The 27,136-nt window shown below is 40.3% G+C and overlaps 1 protein-coding gene across 1 annotated transcript in view; it reads left to right on the top strand.

Moving 5' to 3' along the window:
* Window positions 1-27,136, top strand: part of PKHD1 (PKHD1 ciliary IPT domain containing fibrocystin/polyductin) — a 433,351-nt gene that overhangs the window by 38,960 nt on the left and 367,255 nt on the right. Inside the window, exons 22-30 of the mRNA XM_007451921.1 lie at window positions 1,332-1,459; window positions 3,887-4,071; window positions 4,970-5,092; window positions 6,312-6,417; window positions 7,624-7,896; window positions 18,694-18,824; window positions 21,586-21,721; window positions 24,477-24,672; window positions 25,382-25,449. Of these exons, the coding sequence (XP_007451983.1) occupies window positions 1,332-1,459; window positions 3,887-4,071; window positions 4,970-5,092; window positions 6,312-6,417; window positions 7,624-7,896; window positions 18,694-18,824; window positions 21,586-21,721; window positions 24,477-24,672; window positions 25,382-25,449 (1,346 nt within the window). The remainder of the gene's footprint in view (window positions 1-1,331; window positions 1,460-3,886; window positions 4,072-4,969; window positions 5,093-6,311; window positions 6,418-7,623; window positions 7,897-18,693; window positions 18,825-21,585; window positions 21,722-24,476; window positions 24,673-25,381; window positions 25,450-27,136) is intronic.

Below are 27,136 nucleotides of genomic sequence, written 5' to 3'. Positions count from 1 at the left end.
GGGAAAGAGCTTCAATGGTGGAGAGGGAGCTGTCAGATTACCCAGCCCGTGGTCCTGTGTGCCAAACCTACTGAATTATGTAGTTATTAACTCTGAAATGATGGAGTGTAATTTAGGTCCACACTTAGAGGGGTCCTCACAACCTCCTTTTTTTTTTTTTGGCCGTATGGCATTTGGGATCTTAGTTCCCTGACCAGGGATCAAACCCATGCCCCCTACTGTGGAAGTGCAGAGTCCTAACCACTGGACTGCCAGGGAATTCCCACAGCCTCCCTTTCTGAGTTTTCCTCAAGTCCCTTAGTTCCTTCTGGAAGCCTCCAGCCTGAGCAAGTCAGGACAACCTTCAGAGTGGCCCCCAAAACAGATAGTATCAGTCTATTTCTGTATGGTTTAAGTATGCACATCAGTATGTAGCACTTAAGTAATATTATTGATTGAAATCACACGTTTGTTTTTGAAAATTAGGAAAATACAGAAAAACACTTAGAAAAAGTTACAAAGCACTCAGAATCCCTCTGCTCAGAGATAGCTTCTGTTAATGCATTGGATCCATATTCTAACAGCCTTTTCCCCAAGCAGTTTTTATATGCATATATACATGTATAAGTTTACTTTTTAAATCTCAGATTGGGACCACACATAAGACACTATAAGACACTCAGATTGGGACCACACATAAGACACTATATTTGTAACATGCCCTTTTCACCTACTGGTATAAATGGAATATTTCCCCAATTCATTAAGCCTGCTTCTAGATATGGTTTTTAATGGCTGAATAGTATTCCATCTCATGGTGTGTCATGATTTATTTGACCTATTTATTGTATTAAAAGCAGGATTAGTCAGGTAGTGTGTTTGCATACAGGTGCTGGATAAGGACTCCACTAGATGGAGTGGCCTGTTTCTGCTGGGGATACTGAGTGCAGAGGATCTCTAGTTTCTCAGGCTGATTCTGTGGACTAGGCAGAGGATCTGTGGACTAGGGCCCAAGTTTTCATCTGACTGTGCAAATGCGGTTAGAGAACACTGGGTTCTCCTTCCACTCTGCATCAGGACCAGAGCTGTGAGGACCAGAGTCATCACTCTTTGCTCTGCATCCCTGTGCTTCCAGGATCAATAGAGGGGAACTGTGGAATGCCCTAAAGAACCCTCATATTTACCTTACATTTCCTCTGCTGTGATGGGAGAGGGGTGCCCAGTATCTGGGAGCTTGAGCTCATGGTCTGGAAACATGGGAGACCGCTGGTCTTTGAGATGGAGCTATGTTCTGTCGGGAGCAGCTGCTGGAGGGTCCCCATGGTTAATGCTTTGCTTCTGATATGTCACAGCTCTGTGCCCACTGGAGGAGCAGAAGAAGGATCCGGGTTGGTCCAGGTGACAACACAGAGACTACAGAGGACAAGTCCACCTTTAGGAGGACACTTTCTCATCCAGCTTTCTAACACAGTGATTCCTGGTAAAGGGGCCATTGGGAGTGCAGTGTTTCTCATTTTACAACATCCTGCCAGGCAGGGTGACAGTCTTAAAGTTATTTTGTTTTCCAGTGTCTGAGAATTACCTTCTTAAAGTTAAAGATCTGGACAATAACAACAGCATATCATTATTAATATGATCCCAATCTTTGAGTTTTGTAGATGTGGAAACTGAGTGGATTAGCTTCCTGGGGCCGTCATAGCAAATTATACAACCTTGGTGGCTTAAAACGACAGAAATTTATTCTCTTCCAGTTCTGGAGGTCAGAGTCCACAGTCAAGTTGTTGTCAGGGCCACTCTCCCTCCTCAAGATCTAGGGGAGGATCTGTTCCCTGCCTCTCGCAGCATTTGGTGGCTGCCAGCCTCCCTTGGCTGTGGGCGCATCACTCCAACCCCTGCCTCCCTGGTCACACTGTCTCTTTCTCTTCTGTGTATGAGTGCGTTTAGGGCCCATCTGGATAATCCAGGATGAACTCCTCTTCTCAAGATCCTTAACCACATCTTTTGCTTTATAAAGTAATGTTCATAGTTTCCTGGGATCAGGGCACTGACATATCTTTTTGAGGGCCACCATTCAGCCCACTATACTCAGGCTTGCCCAAAGCTTATAAAAATAGTTGATGGCAGGGTCCAGGTATGAACTTGAGTCTTTGCTTCTCAGTTTGGTCCTCTTCTCTCTCGAGTTTCCTCGGCCAAAATCCATGGTAGCCACGGCCCTTCCAAATTAAACTCCACAGTGACACCACATGATATTGAGGATTTTAGGAATCATAACACATGTAGAAAGAGCTTTCAGCTGTGATGAGGGTAGGACAGTTTCTAAATCTTCAAGTACATACACATCTCACAAAGGACAGGATTAGACGTGATTATAATATGTTATTTATTTGGTAAAAACATAGGGGAATCAGAAAGGAGGCTCAGGAGAACTCAAGAATGGCTGTATAAGAATTGGCACATGGGCTTCCCTGGTGGCGCAGTGGTTGAGAGTCCACCTGCCAATGCAGGGGACATGGGTTCGTGCCCCGGTCCGGAAAGATCCCACATGCCGCAGAGCGGCTGGGCCCGTGAGCCGTGGCCGCTGAGCCTGCGCGTCCGGAGCCTGTGCTCCACAATGGGAGAGGCCACAACAGTGAGAGGCCCGTGTACCACACACACACACACACACACACACAAAATTGGCAAATGGTCCAGGAGTCTTCTGCCCTCTCAAGCAGAAAGATGCTGGACTTGCAAAGAATCTTCTTGGCTGGAGGAATGGAGTGGAGTTTTTACTCTAGTAGGGCAAATTAGGAAAAGTTGATGGCCCCTGGGCTATTGGAGTCTGATAAGTGGGTGAATAAGTTCATCAGAGCCCTGCCTCTAAGAAGCCCATTACTGTGCTGTTCCCCTTCTCACTAACGAGAAAGCTGCAGCCTGTCTGTTAGAGAGACTTTTCCTGCTGTCATATCCTGTTGCTGATATTCCTTACATCACTGCCTGTAGAACAACTGGGGGGAAAGCCAGCCTTCACCTGGCCGTTTGAAATGGCCCTCAAATGACGTATAAAACTTTTTCAAAAAAGATGAGAATTTTGTTTGCATTTTGGAAATACAGTAGTAGTTCACCAACACTCCAGGGCAGTGTGGGATTCAAAAGGAAAGCTCTTGAGTAGGTAGAAGGCAACCTGGGTTTTAATCTAAACCCCTCTCACTTGGTTGACAAACTTCTGAATCACACTGGGTTTCATTTTCTTCATCTCTCAAGGAGGTATTAGGATATTTAGATGACCCGCCTCACAGAGATGTTGGGAGTACCTAAGGAAATGGAAACTTTTGGTAAAGCATGAAACAGCGTTCAAACACAGCAAGGCTTAAGCCCAAAGTGCTGTTATTTCTCTACGGGGATGTGAGATGGGGAAGCAGGTGGTTGGGCTTAAAGGAAATTGTAATGGAGAAACCAAAGTTCAATGCCAACATTCCTCAGCTTGGTTGGCTAAGTTTTTATGGGTGTCAGCTGCTTTGTGCCTTCCCTACTCCTTGTGAAAGGTGGCCGGCCAATTTTTCCCTGTTCACAGGGCCAGCTAAATTTTTCCGGGGAAAACCCAATATTTAATTAGACTTTCAGGGATTACCAGGGTGTCTGGAATTTACATTTTGAGTTGACAGTTGAGATAGGTTTGTCTGATGCGATTGTGTTCTCTGCTTGAGAGATGTGATGCTGATTAAAGGGACCATGATATAAAAAGTGAGCACCTACTTATATTTGCCCTAAAAATGGCTTAACTGGACTGAGGATTTTCTTGAACTTGATGGTCTCTGCATGTGTAGTAGGCATTCTGATGTGTATTCTCTGCTGTCTTGATGATGAGATGCTGCAAGGTGGACTAATTAGTGTCCTGTACGTTTTATATCATGACCTTCTCCCACAGCTGTCCCTGTGCACATCTCAGCTAGTCACCTCCAAAAGCTCTTACAAACCAATGCTGATGACTTCACATCTAGGTACCTTAATGTCAGTGACTTCACTGTGACGGAGGATCTAAAGTCTTGCTATGAACATGTGTGGACTCTCTCCTGGTCCAACCAGGTTGGGGACTTGCCCAGCTTTATAAGGGTATGTAGGGTATCCCTTTTGGTTTTGTGGATTTAGTGCTCTGGAGCAATTTTGTGAAAAAAATCAGAATTATATGAATGAAAACTGTCATGATTTGTGAATTTTGTTGGAATATTCAAGTAAAGGGGTTCAATGATCTTTCTGAAAGTTTTCAAGACATATTTTATATCTCATATTCCTGATAAAGCAGTTTAAACCCAACGTCACCTTTTCTAACTTGATGTAGGTAGAGAAATTGTTGGTCAGTGTCCAGCATACAATAATTCCACATCTGTTATTGCATAATTTAAGCAGATGTGATTGACTTAGATTATCATGGAGGCAGATGGCACAGCAGAAGGAAGTTTAGGAAAGGATTTGCTGTCTTTGGATAATGACAAAACCAGATGCTCTTGCATATTTAGGGTTTTAAAAAATAATCTAACAATCATCTAGTGTTTGGTTTTATGAAGTGAAACCCGAAATGAAATTTTATTCTTGTTATTTGGTATTGCGGGTCATCTGGTTTTCAAACAAAATCCTTGGGTGGAGATGGAGGAAGGATAGGAGTCATCTCATGGCACTCGTTTCCTGATATTTTATTTTAATATTTTGGATTGAAAACTTGTAAAATAGAAAAGCACATGGAAACAAAGTATTTCAAGACTTAGAAGATCAGTATAGTGTGCATTTTTTTGGGTAACTCTACTTGCATATAAATATTCTTCTAGTCTACTGGGGCTTTCATTAGCCATTACTTACTATTAGGTTACTAGATTTCAAGCCCCTGTCTCTCCATTTTCACTTTGTAGCTATCTGATTATTTTAAACAGAATGTGAAAACACCCTTTGTTACTTGTTTTAAGCAAGATTAGACTTGATTCCATGGCAGAATTCACCAGAACTGTAACCATCTTAGGTATCTGATGAAAACCTAACGGGAGTTAACCCTGCTATAACCACTCGTGTGGTATACGATGGTGGAGTCTTCCTTGGACCCATATTTGGAGACATGTTGGTCACTGCCAACCAGTACACTCAGGTGAGAGCGGATGGGCCACCCAAAGGGAAGTACTAGTTTCAGGTCTACTGCAGCCCCTCCTGATTTGTAATGTGGACCAGTCCTAAAGGTCAGCTTTCTGATTCGCAAAACAGAGAGAGCTGTGGCTGCGCTTTTCTACATCCACGGGGTATGGAGAGTACGCTGAAAAAATAAGTGCTTTGTAAATACAACATCCTGTTATTATAACTATTGATGCTACTGTGGTACCAAAAATAGAGAACCTCTCTAGCTACATATGATTTATACCTCCACACAGTGGCCTTGGAAAGTAAATGAGCTAAGTCAACCCCTTTTCTCTTTAAAATGTCCTTTGCTATTTCCCATCTGCCCATACTCTTGTTATAAGTCATCTGCTTTTAATTAGAGACAATTTTGAAATGCAAAACTATAAAGAATAATATAACCAACACCTGGGTACCCAAACAAGGATTAACAATTGCCAACATTTGATGTATTTATTTTATGTTTTTTGGTCTTTATGAATAACGTGAAACACTACAGATGAAGAGTTTCTTATCACCTGTGCCTTCATGCCATCCCAGTACCCCTTCCCTTATAAGCAAACACTATCATAAATATAGTGTGCGTGCTTTTAATCCTTATTTTATACGTAGAGAATCAGAGTTCAATCTTTTTCGCCTTTCTTATCTCCAAGTATTATAGAGTTCTATTAGATTAACCTTAGTCCCAGTGAGAGGAAAAGACATATAATTTATTCTTGGGGACCTCTCATTTTAGGATAAAGACCCCAAGCCAAATGTCCAAATACACTCTGATCTTCAGTTACACATCCATGTAGCAATGGTAGAACAGAGGTGCCTACTTCACTGGCATTTACCAGCAAAGACAGGGCTTTTCACAGGAAGTAGGTACTCAGTTGAAAATATAAAGTGATAAAAAGTTCTCACTCAGTTTGAATTTACTTCTATGTGACAGAGAGGGAATTTACTCCAGATTGAACATATTTAATTGCAAAAATGTTAGGTTTCCGCTTATTTACCATCGTTTTAAAACAGCCTAACATGTTTGGAGTCATGCTTTACAATTTAGGGTCTATTACTGGAAAATAGAAGGAAAAAAAAGAGAATAAGTGAATCATTAACACATTTTAATTTGGGCAGACTTCACAAGTACTTTATTAATACGCTGGAGCATATGAAACATGTACGTTTGCTTTTAATGCTTTTGTCTTTTCCAGGTGGTTGTGCGAGTGAACGACATACCAGCTCATTGTTCAGGTTCCTGTTCCTTCCAATACCTTGAAGGGTCAACTCCCCGGGTCCACTCTGTGTGGTATGCCCTCGGTATGATGTGCACTTGGCATTGAGATGGGCGTGAACTTTATTTTTTAATTGAAGTATAATTGATTTACCATGTCATGTTAGTTTCAGTACAGTGATTCGGTTTTATATGTATATATATATATACACACATATATATATACACACATATGCACATACATATATACATATATACATATATATATATGTATATATGTATGCTTTTTCAGATTCTTTTCCCTTATAGGTTATTACAAATATTGAGTATAGCTCCCTGTGCTATACGTTAGGTCCTTATCTGTTTTATATATAGTAGTGTGTATATGTTAATCCCAACCTCCTAATTTATCCCTCCCCCACCTCTTTCCCCTCTGATAACCATAAGTTTGTCTTCTATGTCTGTGGGTCTATTTCTGTGCACGAACTTTAGACTGAGAGTGACTTGTTGGAGGCCGTGTACCTGGTGATGTGTGGGTAGAAGGTGTGTCCGTTCATGGGGTGGATGTTGAGTGATGCAGTAGAAGGTGAATTTTTTAGCCAATCTAAATGAAATGGTTATGATTTGAAATGGTGGATTTTTTTTTTTTTTTAAATTTCTTGGCTGCATCGTGTGGCATGTGGGATCTTAGTTCCCTGACCAGGGCTCGAACTCGCGCCTCCTGCAGTGGAAGTGCAGAGTCTTAACCACTGGACTGCCAGGGAGGTCCCGAAATGGTGGATTTTTGATGACTTAAAATGTTGGGCTTCCCTGGTGGCGCAGTGGTTGAGAGTCCGCCTGCCGATGCAGGGGACACGGGTTCGTGCCCTGGTCCGGGAAGATCCCACATGCCGCGGAGTGGCTGGGCCTGTGAGCCATGGCCGCTGAGCCTGCGCGTCCGGAGCCTGTGCTCCGCAACGGGAGAGGCCACAACAGTGAGAGGCCCGCGTACCACAAAAAAAAGAAAAATGTTGTATTCTCTTTGTCCCTTGTTTTGAAATATTCTTTATTTTTATTTTTTCCCCATTTTTTGTTGACTAGTGATTTCTCATCACTAGTTTGAGAAAATGTAAGATGAGGGCTCTACGCTATTAAAATCAATATAGATTTCAAATGTGACATGAGTCAGCATTTAATTCCTTGAATTTTGGGAGAGGAAGGTGAGAGGGAATGAATATTTGATAGAGTTCTTGTAAATGGAGTGATATCACTGAGAAATGATTTCTTTCTTTTAATTTCTTTCTTCTTTTAAGATGACATTGACCTACTGGTCTATATTACTGGAAATAGTTTCTCTGGTGACTCTGAGGCCTTGCAAGTTACAGTGAACAAAACAAGTTGCAAAGTTATTTTCTCAAACCAAACGAACGTGGTGTGTCAGACAGGCCTGCTGCCCGTTGGAGTGCATCAGATTTCAATGTTGGTGAGACCCTCTGGTCTTGCCATCAATGCCAGTGGAGGAGGCCTCTTCCTAAACGTGGAGCCCAGACTGGATGCTGTGGAGCCTTCCAGAGCTGCAGACATTGGTAATCCGGGGGCACCTGCATTGCATCTGACCCTCTGAAGCTAGCATTCTTGCCCATCTGCAGGAATCTAGTCCTGCCGTGTAATAAATTCTGTAGCCACTGTGATTCACAGCTTTCTGTTTTCTGCCATCAGCATTTCTTCCAATGAGTAATAGACATTTGAGCCCTTAAATGAACTCACTTGCCACCTAAAGGACCGTAGTTTGGCTGATGGTGTCAGGCATCACTGGGTCAATCATTGAGTCATTGGGACAGTCTGATCAAATGGAAATGACACTAGGAGGGGGAGTTAGGACACGTGCCTGGGTTTTCAGCCTGCCAAAGTCAGAAGTGTGACCTTAGAAGTTTCAGATACTTCTGTGGGACTTAGTTTCCTAACAGTGATGAGGATGGGCACAGGATCGTTTACTGAGTACCTGTTCTAGGTAGTCGCACACCCTAAATGCTTACAGCCGCTGGAAAGGTGGAATTATTATCCACATTTTTTCAGATGAGATAGTAGTATTTCTAAGAGAAGAGTGACTTGCCTAAGGCTTCCCGATGGAAAGAGGTGGAACTAGGATGCAGACCAGGATTGTGGGACGCCAAGGCTCCTGCTGCTTCTACCTCACCATGCTGTCTTACCCATACAATGGGCTGAACAATGCTAAGACCTCTTCGTTTTGAGCGAGATTAAAATGAGCCAACAGGTGGGAAAGTCCCTTGAAAATTAAAAAACATTTGCAAATGTGAAGTACAGGCCTGGCCCACTAGGAACTTAATGGGTGTTTCACAAATGTTTGTAAAATGACGTACACTCGGATACTTGGCTAGCAGTCAAAGCCAGCTACCATTTGAGTAGTGGGGTATGGAGAGGTCAGCAGGGCTTGCCAGCACCAGCCCCGTGCATTGGGTCTTAGTGCCATGGCAACCAAGGCTCTCCCCAGGCTTTCTGAGGGACACAACCTGTTTAAAACAACCCAGCCAGACTGCAAGAATCTCAGGAACACTCATGCTTTATATGTTAATATATGATTTTTAAAGCATAAAAATTTTTCCTTAATGCCTTGGATTTTTGTCATTGTTTATCCTGTTGGCCAAAGATTCGTGGCTCAGAACACTTATTAAAGTAGTGTTTCCTGGCTACAAATTCATTGTTCAAAGGAACAGTTGATTTCTGAATTTACTTGGCCTTATATAGTAAATCAAGAGGCCTGCTTTTTTTCTTCTCTGCACATAAAACCGAACAAGCTTGCCCTTATTTCTCAGTGATTTAAGGAGGGAGCCAGATGGTCTGTGGTGCTCAGAGTGAAAGATCACACTCTATATTAACCCAATAATTATTGGTTTGAGTCTTCCCACCAGATGTATAAGTGGCTTTGATCTTCCTATAAAGTTATCTTTGCAGTTCAGGCCACACCATCCTTCCCCACTCGACTCCCCCACTGGACTGCAGGTACCTCCAGGGCAGACAGGTGACTCAATCAGCTTTGTCCTCTACACAGAGTGACTCACACAGGCAGACTGGCCAACTGTCCCAGTTTCCTGAGACTGAGGGGTTTCCCAGGATGCAAGACTTTCAGTGTTAAAATTGGGACATGGAACTCTAAGTGCTAAAACTTGGAAAGTCCCAGGCAAACTGAGTTGAGTTGGTTACCCTATCAGGGTATGCTGTACCAACAATACATGGTGAAGGGTTTGTCTAGGAGGACTGTACACCACCCCTCTGTATTTTAGTGAAAGATGGAAAACTCAGAGAAGGGATGATGTTGGGTGGGTCCAAATTAATCTCTGGTATGACTGAGGGGAAAGGGAAGGAGAGAGAGATTCTAGCTGCTACTTTCTTTATTACTGGATTTAAACTTTCCCTCTGAACCCTTCCTCCCCCCTGCCACCTACCTACATATATATATGTGTAGGTATATGTAGTATATGTATGTAGTATATATATGTAGGTATATGTAGTATATGTATGTATATGTAGTACCAACCAGTGTCAGTCAGTCCATCCATCCATCCATCCATCACTCAACACTGACTAAGCCACCCTGCGGAAAGCCCTGTGCCAGGTGCTGAAGACCTTGGTTCTCAAAGTGTGGTTCTGGACCAGCAGTATCTCCATCATCTGGGAGCTTGTTAGAAATGCAGTCTCAGGCCCCATCTCTCACCTCCTAATCAATCTGCATGTTCACAGGATCCTCAGGCAATTTCTATGAATAGGGCAGTTTGAGCAACACCGCTATTGGGGATTTAAAGAGAACCAGGCTGAGTCCTACCAACAAGGAATTTACAGAACAGTTGAGTATGTAATGAATACATGTAATAATGTGATCAGTAATATTCCAAATCACCACTTGCCCATATACTAAGTACCCTTAAAAGGATTAAAAAAAATACTGGTTCATTTCTGTGTGTTAGGTCCTAAGGTGTGGACCCTTGTGAGGCACTTCAGCTTTCAAATGGGAATGGCATTGTCACTGCTTCTCCAACTTTTAATTATTATCAACAATAATAATGACAACAATTTATTTAGCTCTTACTATGTGCCAGTCACTATGAATGTTGAGGATACAATAAATTGAAACAAAGTCCCTGCTCTCCTGGAGGTAAGTGTGTAAGAGAAAAATATAGCAGGGGAATAGTGACAGAGGGAGTGGTGGTTGTGATAGGATGGTCACTGGCATTGGAGAAATGACAAGGATGTCACTGGAGGATGGAGACAGGGAGGAAGTGAAGGAGTGAGTCCTGGGGAAGTCTTGGAGGAGATTCTAGGCAGAGGGAACACCAAATGATAAAATCTTAAGTGAGAATGAGCTCAGCTTGTTCCAACCAAGGAGGTTTCTGTGGCTGGAATAAATTGAGTGAGGGGGGTGGTAGGAGATGACTGGGAGCAGATCATATGGCTTTAGAGGCTATGAAAGGATATTGGGTTTTTTTGTTGTTGTTTTGGCCATGCTGTGTGGCCTGTGGGATCTTAGCTCCCTGACTAGGGATTCAACCTGAGCCCCCTGCAGTGGAAGCTCAGAGCCCTAACCACTGGACTGCCAGGGAAGTCTGAAAGGATGTTGGCTTTAATTCTGAGCAAGACAGGTGCCATTGGAAAAGTTTAAGTGCAAAAGCAACATGATCTGACTTAGGCTTCTGTGTGAGGAAATACTGTAGGGAGGCAAGGATGGAGGCTACTGAAGCCATCCAGGGGAGAGAGAATGTTGGGTTGGACTAGGGCAATATCTCTTAGAAATATATATTTATCACTTTATTGTTGTTGCTTGTGCCTTGGTGTCCTATCTAAGAAACGATTGCCTAATCCAATGTCACAAGATTTATGCCTATATTTTCTTCTAAGAGTTTTATAGCTTTAGCTCTTGCATTTAGATGTATAATTCATTTTTAGTTAATTTTCGTATATAGTGTGGGTTAGGGGTCTGTATTAGTTTTCTAGGGCTGCTTAACAAGGTACTGCAAACTAGATGGCTTAAATAACAGAAATTTATTGTCTCACAGTTCTGGAGGCTATAAGTCTGATATCAAGATGTCAGTGGAGGTGATTCCTTCTGCAACAACCTGTGAGAAAGAATTTGTTTCATGCCTCTCCCCAAGATTCTGGTAGTCTGCTGGCAATCTTTGGCATTCCTTGGGTTGTAAAAGCATCACCCTGATCTCTGCCATTATCTTCACATGGTGTTCTCCCTGTGTCTTTTATGTGCCCAAATTTTCCCTTATTATAAGGACACTAGTCATATTGAATTAAGGACCCACCCTGCTCCAATATGACCTTGTCTTAGCTAAGTACGTCTGTAATGACCCTATTCCCAAATAAGGTCACATTCTGAGGTACAAGTGGCCAGGACTACAACATATGAATTTTGAGGAGGACACAATTCAGGACTCATCTTCCTGGTGTTGAGCCCTAGGGTTGGGGTGCCCAATATGTGGCTCAAACCCCTCACTCCCCAGAGAGGGTCCCCGAGCCTGAGATATCCCCCTTTTCTTCTGTGTCCCCTGCTAGGGGTGTGGGTCCTGAGCTGATTGCTTCTCCTCCCTTCCCACCCAACTGTGTGAGGATTTTCTTACAGTCTTGGTTGTAGAAGAACCTTTCTGCCAGCATCCATGTTGTTTGCAGTGAGAGTTGATCCACATGTAGATGTATTTTGATGTGTTTGTTGGGGGAGGTGAGCTCTGCATCATCCTACTCTGCCACCTGATCTCCCCAATTATAGCTGTTTTATAAGGTATTTTAATGTCTGGCAGAAGACTCCTTCACTTATTTTTGAAATTTTGTTTTCTGGCTATTGTTTATTTTTCATTGAATTTTAAAATCAGCATGTCTAATTTACACTAAAAATGTTTTTGGTATTTTTATCATGATTGTATTGATGCTTTAGTTTAACTTAGAAAGGTATGCCACAAGCATCTTAGGTAGCCTCATCCACAAGAGGGCAGACAGCAGAAGCAAGAAGAACTACAATTCTGCAGCCTGTGGAAGGAAAAACCACATTCACAGAAAGATAGACAAAATGAAAAGGCAGAGGACTTTGTACCAGATGAAGGAACAAGGTAAAACCCCAGAAAAGTAACTAAATGAAGTGGAGATAGGCAACCTTCCAGAAAAAGAATTCAGAATAATGATAGTGAAGATGATCCAGGACCTCGGAAAAAGAATGGAGGCAAAGATCGAGAAGATGCAAGAAATATTTAACAAAGACCTAGAAGAATTAAAGAACAAACACCTAGAAGAATTAAAGAACAAACAAACAGAGATGAACAATACAATAACTGAAATGAAAAATACACTAGAAGGAATCAGTAGCAGAGTAGCTGAGGCAGAAGAACAGATAAGTTACCTGGAAGACAGAATGGTGGAATTCACTGCCATGGAACAGAATAAAGAAAAAAGAATGAAAAGAAATGAAGACAGCCTAAGAGACCTCTGGGACAACATTAAACACAACAACATTCGCATTTTAGGGGTCTCGGAAGGAGAAGAGAGAAAGGACCCAAGAAAATATTTGAAGAGATTATAGTCGGAAACCTCCCTAACATGGGAAAGGAAATAGCCACCTAAGTCCAGGAAGCACAGAGAATCCCAGGCAGGATAAACCCAAGGAGAAACATGCCGAGACACATAGTAATCAAATTGGCAAAAATAAAAGACAAAGAAAAATTACTGAAAGCAGCAAGGGAAAAATGACAACATACAAGGGAACTCCCATAAGGTTAACAGCTGATTTCTCAGCAGAAACTCTATAAGCCAGAAGGGAGTGGCACGATACATGGAAAGTGATGAAAGGGAAGAACCTACAAACAAGAATTACTCTATGTGGCAAGGATCTCATTCAGATTTGACAGAGAAATCAAAAGCTTTACAGACAAGCAAAAGCTAAGAGAATTCAGCACCACCAAACCAGCTCTACAACAAATGCTAAAGGAACTTCTCTAAGTGGGAAACACAAGAGAAGAAAAGGACCTATAAAAACAAACCCATAACAATTAAGAAAATGGTCATAGGAACATACATATCGATAATTACCTTAAACATGAATGCATTAAATGCTCCAAGCAAAAGACACAGGCTTGCTGAATGGATACAAAAACAAGACCCATATATATGCTGTCTACAAGAGACCCACTTCAGACCTAGAGACACAGACAGACTGAAAGTGAGGGGATAGAAAAAAAATTCCATGCAAATGGAAATCAGAAGAAAGCTGGAGCAGCAATACTCATATCAGATAAAATAGACTTAAAGAATGTTACAAGAGACAAGGAAGGACACTACATAATGATCAAGGGATCAATCCAAGAAGAAGATATAACAATTATAAATATATATGCACCCAACATAGGAGCACCTCAATACATAAGGCAACTGCTAACAGCTGTAAAAGAGGAAATCGACAGTAACACAATAATAGTGGGGGACTTTAACACCTCACTTCCACCAGTGGACAGATCATCCAGACAGAAAATTAATAAGGAAACACAAGCTTTGAATGACACAATAGACCAGATAGATTTGATATTTATAGGACATTCCATCCAAAAACAGCAGATTACACTTTCTTCTCAAGTGCACACAGAACATTCTCCAGGATAGATCACATCTTGGGTCACAAATCAAGCCTTGGTAAATTTAAGAAGATTGAAATCATATCCAGCAGCTTTTCCGACAACAACGCTATGAGATTAGAAATGAATTACAGGAAAAAGTACGTAAAAAACACAAACACATGGAGGCTAAACAATACGTTACTAAATAACCAAGAGATCACTGAAGAAATCAAAGAGGAAATCAAAAAATACCTAGAGAAAAATGACAACGAAAACACGATGATCCAAAAACCTGTGGGAGGCAGCAAAAGCAGTTCTAAGAGGGAAGTTTATAGCAATACAAGCCTACCTCAAGAAACAAGAAAAATCTCAAATAAACAATCTAACCTGACACCCAAAGGAACTAGAGAAAGAAGAACAAACAAAACCCAAAGTTAGTAGAAGGAAAGAAATCATAAAGATCAGAGCAGAAATAAGTGGAATAGAAACAAAACAATAGCAAAGATCAATAAAACCAAAAGCTGGTTCTTTAAGAAGATAAACAAAATTGACAAACCTTTAGCCAGACTCATCAAGAAAAAGAAGGAGAGGACTCAATAAAATTAGAAATGAAAAAGAAGTTACAACAGACACCGCAGAAATACAGAGTTTCGTAAGAGACTACTATGAGCAACTCTATGCCAATAAAATAGACAACCTGGAAGAAATGGACAAATTCTTAGAAAGGTATAACATTCCAAGACTGAACCAGGAAGGAATAGAAAATATGAACAGACCAATCACAAGTAATGAAATTGAAATTGTGATTAAAAACCTTCCAACAAACAGAAGTCCAGGACCAAATGGCTTCACAGGTGAATTCTATCAAACATTTAGAGAAGAGCTAACACCCATCCTTCTCAAACCCTTCCAAAAAATCGCAGAGGAATGAACACTCCCAAACTCATTCTAACTCATCATTCTGATACCAAAACTAGACAAAGATTCTACAAAAAAAGAAAATTATGGACCAATATCACTGATGAATGTAGATGCAAAAGTCCTCAACAAAATACTAGCAAACAGAATCCAACAACATATTAAAAGGATCATACACCATGATCAAGTGGGATTTTTCCCAGGGATGCAAGGATTCTTCAATATACGCAAATCAATCAATGTGATACACCATATTAACAAACTGAAGAATAAAAACCATATGATCATCTCAATAGATGCAGAAAAAGCTTTTGACAAAATTCATCACCCATTTATGATAAAAACTCTCCAGAAAGTGGGCATAGAGGGAACCTACCTCAACATAATAAAGGCCATATACGACAAACCCACAGCAAACATCATTCTCAATGGTGAAAAACTGAAAGCATTTCCTCTAAAATCAGGAACGACAAGGTTGTCCACTCTTACGACTATTATTCAACATAGTTTTTGAAGTCCTAGCCACGGCAATCAGAGAAAAAAAAAGAAATAAAAGAAATACAAATTCAAAAAGAAGTAAAACTGTCTCTGTTTGCAGATGACATGATACTATACATAGAGAATCCTAAAGATGCCACCAGAAAACTACTACAGCTAATCAATGAATTTGGTAAAGTTGCAGGATACAAAATTAATGCACAGAAATCTCTTGCATTCCTATATACTAACAACAAAAGATCAGAAAGAGAAATTAAGGAAGCAACCCCATTTACCATTACAACAAAAAGAATAAAATACCTAGGAATAAACCTACCTAAGGAGACAAAAGACCTGTATGCAGAAAACTATAAGACACTGATGAAAGAAATCAAAGATGACACAAACAGATGGAGAGATATACCATGTTCTTGGATTGGAAGAATCAATATTGTGAAAATGACAGTACTACCCAAAGCAATCTACAGATTCAGTGCAATCCTTATCAAATTACCAGTGGCATTTTTTACAGAACTAGAACAAAATAATCTTAAAATTTGTATGGAGACAAAAAAGACCCCAAATAGCCAAAGCAGTCTTGAGGGAAAAAAACAGAGCTGGAGGAATCAGACTCCCTGACTTCAGACTATACTACAAAGCTACAGTAATCAAGACAGTATGCTAATTACCAGCACAAAAACAGAAATGTAGGTCAATGGAACAGGATAGAAAGCCCAGAGATAAACGCACGCACCTATGGTCAACTAATCTATGACAGAGGAGGCAAGGATATACAATGCAGAAAAGACAGCCTCTTCAATAAGTTGTGCTGGGAAAACTGGACAGCTACATGTAAAAGAATGAAATTAGAACACTCCCTAACACCATACACAAAAATAAACTCAAAATGGATTAGAGACCTAAATGCAAGACTGGACACTATTAAAACTCTTAGAGGAAAACATAGGAAGAACACTCTTTGACATAAATCACAGCAAGATCTTTTTTTGATCCACTTCCTAGAGCAATGGAAATAAAAACAAAAATAAAAAGACAACCCTCAGAATGGGAGAAAATATTTGCAAGCAAATCAATGGACAAAGGATTAATCTCCAAAATATATAAATAGCTTATGCAGCTCAGTAGTAAAAAAACAACCCAATCAAAAAATGAGCAGAAGACCTAAATAGACATTTCTGCAAAGAAGACATACAGTGACCAAGAAGCACATGGCAGGTTGCTCAACATCACTAATTATTAGAGAAATGCAAATCAAAACTACAATGAGGTATCACCTCACACCAGTTAGAAAGGGCATCGTCAGAAAATCTACAAACAAGAAATGCTGGAGAGGGTGTGGAGAAAAGGGAACCCTGTTGCACTGTTGGTGGGAATGTAAATTGATAAGCCACTATGGAGAACAGCATGGAGGTTCCTTAGAAAACTAAAAATAGAACTACCATATGACCCAGCAACCCCACTACTGGGCATATACCCAGAGAAAGCGATAATTCAGAAAGACACATGCACCCCAGTGTTAATTGCAACACTATTTACAATAGCCAGGTCAAGGAAGCAACCTAAATGCCCATTGACAGACAAATGGATAAAGAAGTTGTGGTACATATATACAATGGAATATTACTCAGTCATAAAAAAGAACGAAATTGAGTCATTTATAGAGACGTGGATGGATCTAGAGAGTGTCATACAGAGTGAAGTAAGTCAGAAAGAGAAAAACAAATATAGTATATTAATGCATATATGTGGAATCTAAAAAAATGGTACAGATGAACTAGTTTGCAGGGCAGAAATAGTGACACAGATGTAGAAAACAAACGTATGGACACCAAGAGGGAAAGTGGCAGGTGGGGTGGTGGTGGTGGTGGTGGGATGAATTGGGTGATTGGGATTGACATGTATACACTAATATGTATAAAATAGATAACTAATAACCTGCTGTATAAAAAATAAATAAAAATTCAAAAAGAAAAAAAAGAAAGATATGCCACTGTTCACTCTTTCCGTACATTTACTTTAGTTTTCTTATTTTTTAACTCATCTGTTATGTTTGTCAGTAGCATTTCAAAGCTTTCTTCACATTTCTTCATACTCTTGAATTGTTCTTGTCAAGATTGTTTCCAGATATTGTATCTTTTATGTTGCTACTGTATGTTGGCTCTTCCTTAATGTTATTCTTTAACTTAGCAGTTTATTGTAGCCTTGTCCTGAATCTTAAGGGCATGTTTATATGTTTAACTTCAGGGTAATATTCCACTTAGTCACATGCTCCTGCAAGAGTTTCATCAGGTTGTATAAGTTTTCTTTCTCACCCTGACACATTGGGGAATGACAACCTTGCTTCTGTGGCCTCTCCCCACTGGCATGGGATATGTGTCTCTATTTGGTGGCTTCACTGCCTCTCTTATATCCCTTTCTGGAAAGATGGCAGACCAGAATCGTTGCTGATCAACAATAAGTGGGCTTCCTGTCCATCAGCTGGATCAAGGGCTGCTCCTCCAAATGGTATTGTGTGCCGTGATATCAGTGCGATTGGTGCCATTCCTTCTCTTACTGACGTTTGTGGTGAGGAGATGGGGGTTTCTGTGGTTGCTCCTCCTCAGTGGTCAGTACAGAAATCCTGGCGGCACTTGGTGATAATGACAGTCACTTCTGTATCATCATGGAGACCAGAACATAGTCTGTGTGGTATCGAATCACAAAGCTGGAAGGGTTAAGGCTGTCATTTAAAGATGAGGGAGTGGGAATTCCCTGGTGGTCCAGTGGTTAGGACTCTGAGCTTTCACTGCTGAGGGCCGGGTTCAGTCCCTGGTCGGGGAGCTAAGATCCTGCAAGCCGAGTGGCATGGCCAAAAAAAAAAAGATGAGGGAGATGAGGACCAGTGAACTCAGGGACAATAATGCAAATGACCTGCCCTAAGCGGTAGAGCAGTCTATAGCCCTGACTCTGGGCCCCCTGCTCTATCTACTGTCTTATACTTGCTCTCTTATACCGGTTTCTTGGGAAGAGAGTATGTTTTATAGAATTGGCAGGGATGATGTTCAGAAATCTAGAGCAGAAGCAGTTTCCAGAGACCATCTATTGATACTTTACTTCTCTGTTCCATGGCTGTGTTTTATCTCTATGTTTTAGTCTTAAATATCTCCTTCTCTCTGCCCTTCAGTCACTGTATCTCCCATCTCATTTAGTAGTTTATATTTTTAACTTGAGTCTTTTTCTGCAGTTTGAACATGCCTTGTGTTTTGACTAAGGAGTTTCATATTTTGATTTCATTTATTTCTCTTGTGGATAATTAATTGTTGTCTATCTGTACGGCTGTGTGTCCTATCTGAAAATGCTGCTTTTGAACAGGAGGGCTCTGGGCCACCATCCGAGGCTCTAGTTTGGAAGATGTTAGCCTGGTTTTATTTGGATCCCAGTTTTGTGCCATTAATGTCACCACAAGCAATTCACGAAGAATTCAATGCAAAGTTCCACCCAAGGTAAGTGGAATCTTTTGGCATCTCCTCTCTGAGTGAGTGACCATTATTAACGTGTAGTGTAAGGTTCTCAGTGAATTGTTTCTTAGAACTAAGTTAACTGACATGACCTTTTCATCATGAGAGCATGCTTATGTTGCTTACGTGGAAGCACTTCTGTTATGAATTGTGAAGCTGACCCCGCCAATGGGGCTTGTAATTAGCATCAGTTAATTTCTCTTAAAAGAAGACAACCAGGCAGTCCCAGTCCATACTCTTAATGAGTATTAGTGCCACAGAGTAAATATATTTACCTAGTGCACATTCTGAGTGTTGGTTTGCAAGACATATATCTTAGAATCTCGCTTCTTTCTCAAGTAAACAAATAACTTAGTTTTTATTAGCAATTTTGTTTTCTGGCATGGATGTGACTGGTGGAACTTGGAATCCTCTAGAATGTCTGGTTCCTATGAAATAGCTTCCTAGTTAGTCCCTACTGCTTCCCTTGTTTTTAAAAACAAGTCCCTTAGCTTTCCCATCCCTCTTCAGCTGGTGCTATCCCACAGATGGCATAAGAGTTTTTGGTCCAGACCCTTCCCTGGTGCTGTGGGTGAGAGTCATGCTGACAGCTGAAATTGAACTTCCTGTTCAGAGTTCACTTCAGTGCCATCAAGATTCCTAGCACATCCATGACCCCCAAAGAAGGCTGTCTGCTGAACAATAAAGATCTCTGGAAGAAGAGAGGGTTCAGAGTAATCTTTGATCTCTGGTCCCATATTTTTATCTCATCCAGTTATTCAAATATTATGAAATGTTAGCTTTTATATATAAACTGCATGCAATTCTAATATGTTTGTGTTGTAATTTGTATATTTCCCATTATTGGACATTTAGATAATTTCCAAAATTTCCTATTTCTTATATTTACTGTGTACTTACTATGTGCCAACAATAACAGCACAGAGATATAAAGCTTTTGACATGGATATCCAGTTGTCTGAAACTCTTTTTAAATAATACTCTCACCATCACTGTGTGGGTGTCTGATTTCTGGTGCCTTGGCCGACATTGAGTATCAGCACTTTAGCTATATTTACCATTTTAATGCGTAAAATTTGTACTGTTTGAATTTCTTTTACTAGAGAGAATAAAAATTAGGAAAGCCAACTTTTAATTGAACAAAGCAATACATCCAAAGTTCTAAAGAAAATAGTAAGGCAATCATACTCTCTTGTACCCACTTCCCCATTCTTCTGTCCCCCTTTCTGAAACAACCACTTTAAATTCCTTCGAATATAGTTACAGTGTCATTTGTTGGTTAAATCAATAAACCATATTTACATTATTAAACTATTTGAATGATACTGACAGAATCAGGCAATATATATATTTTATAGTTTGTCTTTTTCTTAGAGTTTTTTACTTTATAAATTTATTTATTTGTTTATTTTTTTGGCTGTGTTGGGTCTTTGTTGCTGTGCGTGGGCTTTCTCTAGTTGTGGTGAGCAGGGGCTACTCTTCGTTGTGGTGTGTGGGCTTCTCATTGTGGTGGCTTCTCTTGTTGTGGAGCGCGGGCTCTAGGTGCGTGGGCTAGTTGTGGCACGCGGGCTCAGTAGCTGTGGTGTATGGGCTTAGTTGCTCTGCGGCATGTGGGATCTTCCTGGACCAGGGCTCAAACCTGTGTCCCCTGCATTGGCAGGCAGATTCTTAATCACTGTGCCACCAGGGAAGTCCCTAGAGTTTTTTTTTTTTACCTGTCTTCCTTATTATAAAAATCCTCTATCTTAAAAAGAATTTCATTGTATCAGTTGCTCTTTTTTCTTGAAGCTCCCTCTTCTTCTGCTTCAATCTGACTTGGTGTTTTCTAGATTTATTCTATAGGTTTCATCCTAGTATTTCCCTTGACTGCTCTCCTGAGTAGCTTCACTGTTTCTTGGAGTTTTTTTCCTCTTTTTTTGGTTATTGCTTACTTTATAAGATAATAGCCTTAAGAAATAGCCCAAGAAAGAAAATGTGGGAGGGAAGTTTTCTTAGTACTTAAATATCTCAAAGTACTCTCACACTTGATGGATAGTTTAGCTAGATATAGATGTTTATTTGAAATTGCATTTTTTTTGCAGAACCAATTGGTGTGTTAATTGCAAATCATTCTTTACTCTTTAATCTGTTGGATGCTGCACTTGCCTATTCTAAGCACTCGTCACTGTATATGTGTGTGCATGTGAGAGAGACAGAGACGAGAGAGACACAGAGGGAGACTTCAAAGTAGCAAATATAGTCTTTAAAAACAATTTTCTTGAAATTAACCCTTTAAACTAATTCTATATGGATTCTGCTCAACTCAGTCTTATTTACAGTTTTTATTTTATTTTTTAAAAAATATTTATTTATTTATTTTCCTTATTTTTTTTTGGCTGTGTCGGGTCTTAGTTGTGGCACACAGGATCTTCGTTGAGGCATGTGGGACCTTTTGTTATGGTGTGTGGTCTCTTTGTTGCGGCGCCCAGGCTTCTCTCTAGTTGTGGCATGTGGGTTTTCTCTCTTTAGTTGTTGCGCAAGGGCTTCAGGGCGAGTGGGCTCTGTAGTTTGCAGCACACGGGCTCTCTCGTTGAGATGCAAGAGCTCAATAGTTGTGGCGTGTGGGCTTAGTTGTGCCGCGGCATGTGGGATCTTAGTTCCCCGACCAGGGATTGAACCCGCTTCCCCTGCATTGGAAGGTGGATTCTTTACCACTGGACCACCAGGGGAGTCCCCAGAGTTTTGATTTTAAAAATTAATTTTTCAGGGGGAAGATGGACCTACAGTGAATGTGACTGTGATCAGAGGGGACCATTCTGTGGTTCTTCCCAAGGCATTTACTTACGTCTCCTCTTTAAATCCAGTAATCGTATCTCTCAGCAGAAACAGAAGCAGCATAGCAGGTAAAATAACCTGATCCTGCAGGATCTTTTCAGCATAGAGCACTGATTGTATAAAAAGGCAAACAATGGCCTATTAATTTTATTGAAGATAGTATTATATTTTGGATGGAAGTTATTTTTCTGAAAACCTGGAGACTGATTTTCTCCTCTTAGCCGTCACTGAATAAATCTCCTTATATCTATTTTTCTCTCTGTAAAATTGGGACCATTTCTATCCTGAAAATGACATGGGAATTCGAAGTTAAAAATTCAGTAAATATGTATTGTGTACCTACTATGTGCCAATAATAATAGCACAGACATATAGTAGACATTAATCTTTGTCATTAATTTATAGAATTATTAGCCTCAGTTTACAGATTAGGAAACTAAAGAACAGAGAGAATAAGTTACTTGTCTAAGATGTTACTTGGTAGTAACAACCTGGTAGTAAGTACCAGAGTGGGGATTTGAACTCAGGCAGTCTGGTTGCAGATTCCAAGCACGCAGCCACTTACAGTTTATTGTAAAATAGCATTTGGGGCAGCAAATCCTTTTATAGCAGTTATTTGATATGATTAGAAGATAGTATATTCTGATTAACTTGTTCCTTGAGAGACATATATATAAAGAGTGTATTCTTTAGCATCCAACTACATGAAATGATTTAATCTTTCTTTGATGATTCAGATGATATGACAGGATGGAATTATGACAATTTATTATCACGTCATAACATATAGATTTGGAAAAGTAGCAGGTAGCACTGTGTTCTGGTTAATTGGGTGCCAGTTGACAGAGTTCATGGCAGACATGTCTAAGGGTTTATTATACAAGACCATCAAATTTCCTAAAGAAACAGCCTGGACTCAATTTTTCTGGTACTATTTTCATTTTCCATTGCTCAAGAGTACATAAAGGGAGGTGTCCTTTAGCTTCTCAATATTATTCAGCTCAGATAGTGCAGAAGAAGAATTTGCTGCCTGAGGCGACCAAAGTGTGTAAAATTCCTTAGTGTTATAGATTCTTCCCAACGGAGTAGAAAAGGGAGGAGGGAGCTCTGTGTTCTATTCAGATTTCAGTGATTTTGGCTCTTAATAAAATTTCCCACCTATAATGAAAAGAATAAATACATTGCATCAGTGCCTCAAAGGCATCTCAGATTAGCTTGACAATTGACCAAGAGCCCAAGGAGATCATGTTATTGATATATACAACATGATGCATTATTTGCAGGATTTACACTTGCAATGAGATCTTTCTACAGGCAGAATAAAGAAGAACTTTTTATAAAACCCACAGTGAGTGGTGCCCTATTGGGAAAGTTTCTTTTGAAAGTTGGAGGGCTACATATCTCCATCCAGGAGATGCTGATGATGACAATAGAGCCAAGATGAAATCAAAGAAAAAAGAAGAGGGGCAGGGAAGGAGGAGGAAGGATTTGATGTGAGAGACCATTAGTGTGATTTTTGCCGTCAGCACCCGATCTGAATGAATTCCAACTCAACCACTCCTTGGGCACAATACTTAACTTCCTTTATCTTTAGCTTCTCCAACTGTTAGGTAGGAATAAGTCTTTCAGTGTTATTGGGAAAAATGGAGATAAAGTATCAATAGGTAAAAGTACCTAGCCCAGGAACTAACACAGAGTAGCACTCAGTAAATGCTTTATTGAAGTGAACACCATCATTCTGCCAGATACTGGGTGTTGTATAAATGGGCCAAAGATGGCCTCTCTACATTGGCCCCATGTGGTTTCCTTCTTCACAGCAGGCTGGGATCCATTAGCTGAAAAGTCCACCAGTGCCAAATTCAAAGTCTTACGCACCTAATTGTTTTAAATATAGCCCCAATAAGCAGATTTTCTATAATCTTTTAGAGCCTATCTGCTTTACATACCCTGCAAAACTTCATTTAACATCTGATAGCCATATCTGTTCCTCTTGTGATACTCAATAAATATATGAGATAAAATGAAGTGTCCATAGTATACATGGCATTTTAGTAGAGTTGCTAATAAACTAAAAAGGCATTGAGATACAGACTCAGGCCCTCACATTTCCATTAATCAGCTCTGAGACCTGGGCTACTGAGCCTTAGTTTCCTCAAAAGCAAAATGCCAATCCTGCTAACTGCCCTGCATATGTTATCAGGACAGTGTGAGGGTCAAATGGGATAATGTGGGTGAAAGGGCTCTGTAACTGCGAATGACTGTGCTCATATATAGCATTGCTACGGGGCTTGGTGCATAATCAAGACAGAGCTTTAGACTTTTATCTTCAGAAAAGTAGAGGCTACGAAAAGGACATGGGGTGTTATTTTCTGGTTATGAAGACCATCATAACTACTTGATTTGCCTTTGTATGGAGATGAATTAATGCCTCTTGTGTACAATTGTCCTGACAATTTTTCTTTCTATGCCCTTGAAGTTATAGGCTGTAGCTCTATTAAATGAAATGAGTTGTAAGTTTCATGATAAAAATTAGGTTGGCATTAAAAGCTTTTTCAAATTATTTTTATTTTATTTGTTTTGGCCACGCTGCACGGCTTGCAGGATCTTAGTTCCCTGAACAACGATCAAACCTGGTTCCAGCAGTGAAAGCACCAAGTCCTAACCACTGGACCGCCAGGGAATTCCCGGCATTAAAACTCTTAATCAGAGTATTATGCACAGGGCTAACCACGTGTTTAATCTCAAAAGCTAATCTTAGAATTGAATAAAAGGTTGAGACCACAAATCCACTTCACAGGGGCTAATGGATTCTTTTCAACACAGGAGGTGAGACCCTTTCCATTGGAATGGCGCTGCCAATGAACCACACGGATTTGGATGCCCAAGTCCACATTGGGGACACCAGAGCTCGGGTCCGAGCGCAGGCAGCTCAGGGCCTGGAGGTGGTGCTGCCCCCGCTGCCTGCTGGGCTCCACGGAATCTCAGTCTCCATCAATGGGGCCCACATTCACGCACAAGGGTGAGGTGGACCCTTGCCATTCATTTTAAGTCTGTTGATGGTCTAGCGATTCAGTTGAGGAATTCTAGTTTTGAGTTAGGTCTTTATTTTTTCTTCTTCTTCTGAAGTTAAGGGATAAACATATGAGAACCCTAAAATTTGAACAAATCTTGGAGACCCTACAGGAAAGTTCACTCTCAAGACCAGTTTTTGGCTTACTAATTGGGGAAAGGAGAACTTTCTGGAACTAAGATGTCATGTCTCTCAGTTGGGTTGGGATGGGATGGGATGGGCATCTCTATGTGAGGAGGAAGAGTCTGCGCTTAATAAGAAACTGTGATTTCACTAAGACCTTTAATAATAATGGTGTCTTGGGCTTTGAATAAATGGCTTCAATTACTGCACAAGCCGTGCTCAGTCCTCTTTACCCTGAAGTCCCTCTGCCCAGTATTTCTCCAGAAGTTCTCTTGCTTCATTCCAGAAAGTAGCTAAACTCTATGAGGCTGATGTGCCCACTTGATATTGGAGCAGGAAAATATCCCACTTAGCTTCTCTTCTTCACGTTTCCTTCCTTCTCTGGTGGACTGTGCCCCTCCCCTGTGCTCTCCATCACAGCCCCCTTTCTTTCTTTTTCTCCCCCCAATACATACATCTCGGCTGTCCCGTGCCTTCTTTTCTCTTTTTTTTCTGACTCTCAGTTATTTCATGACCATCTCCCCATTTTCTATAGTGTGGATCTTCACATCCAGTACATCACAGAAGTCTTCAGCATCCAGCCTTGCTGTGGGTCCGTTCTGGGTGAGTGGCTTTGACCTGACTGGTATTATTTATTCAGCAAGTCTACTCCCTGGATATTCAGAGTTTGTTCCTGGTGAGACCAGAGAAGGGGCTGCTTTCCCCTGCACTGGGAACTGAGTGATGTACTTTGGAAGGTGTGAAAACTCAGGATCCCTTAGCCCAGTGAGTTCAGAAAATTAAAGAATTTTTACGAAAAGGAGATGTGCCTGGTTTTCTTTTTTCCTAATGGAAGGAGGCTGAAACATCTAAAAAGTGGCACATCTCAAGTACATATCACCGAATCACTTTGCTGTACATCAGAAATGAACACAATATTGTAGATAAACTATATTTCGATTAAAAAAAACAACAGTAGAATACAAGAGAAGAGCTTCCTGAGTTAGCTGTTTTGATACTGCATATGCAAGGGCAAGAGGGATGAGTCTTTGATGTCTTCACTTGCTCTAGGGGTGTAGATGAAGGACGAGACAGAGTCAGAAACACAAATGTCAACATGGGAGATGTCAGGACAGGACAAATAGAGAAATCTAGAAAACTACTCATTTTCAGAAAAAACTGAAAGCTATGTATTTGCCTGTGATAATCATTGTGATAGTGAATGAAATAACACATTATCCTTTAAAAAATTTTTTTTATTGGGGTATAGTTGATTTACAATGTTGTATTAGTTTCAGGTGTATATCAAAGTAAATTAGTTATACACATACATATATCCACTCTTTTTTAGATTCTTTTCCCATATAGGCCATTGCAGAGTATTGAGTAGTTCCCTGTGCTATATAGTAGGTACATTCTCCTTCTTGAACATAGTATAATCCTTTTTAAAGCTGCTTGGCTATACCACTGATTTGGTAATGATAAGGGGTACGTTGCCCCCATCCCTGTCCTGGAGATGGGATTTGATTGTGCCTCAACCAGAAAGTGAGACAAATGTCTATGAATATAGCAGCAAAATTACAAGTATGCTTCAATGTTTCAGTTCTTCTTGATATGTCATATACACACACACACGACTACATAATATATGGAATACTGGAATATTACATAGAACAATATAGAAGATAAGTAGAAGACTTCAACAAATTAGATTTTTCATTAGTAAGTTTAATATATATAGAACAATATACATATATACTACATAATAACATAGAGAATAATACGGAATATTAGGGCAGATAGTACACAGATGACAAGAAGACTAAAGAATTTGATTTTTCATTATGTATATATTGTATACATTTGTATATGAAATATACATATCCTCTTTCTACATAATTTGTAGGATCATATAGACTGACATGTTAAGATAATATAGCAGATGACAAGAGCACTTCAAGAAATTTGATTTTTCATTAGTGTCCAAGTTGATGGAGGTTTCTAAGGATCTATAAACATACTTGGAAATTTTGTCTTAAATAGTATAAACATTCCTCTTATAGGACAATTTATATTGTTTTACTATCATGTGAAATTTAACGCATCTGACTCCTGCCAAAATGATCACACATCAACATTGATGGGTGGGGTGAAATACTTTCACTAACACTTACCCCACCTTTTACTTGGTCCTGCTGGGGCTCACACAGGGGCTGTGAGTTCCTAGTTCTGAAATATCAGCTTTTCAGTTTTGCTCTCAATATTTGTGCTTTAGGTGGAACCATCCTCAGCATCTCAGGAAGAGGGTTCA

Source organism: Lipotes vexillifer, unplaced genomic scaffold (genome assembly GCF_000442215.2).
Source record: "Lipotes vexillifer unplaced genomic scaffold, Lipotes_vexillifer_v1.1 scaffold147, whole genome shotgun sequence".
Taxonomy (NCBI): domain Eukaryota; kingdom Metazoa; phylum Chordata; class Mammalia; order Artiodactyla; family Lipotidae; genus Lipotes; species Lipotes vexillifer.
The sequence above is the reverse complement of the archived record's forward strand: the minus strand, read 5'-3'. Positions and strand labels throughout refer to the sequence as shown.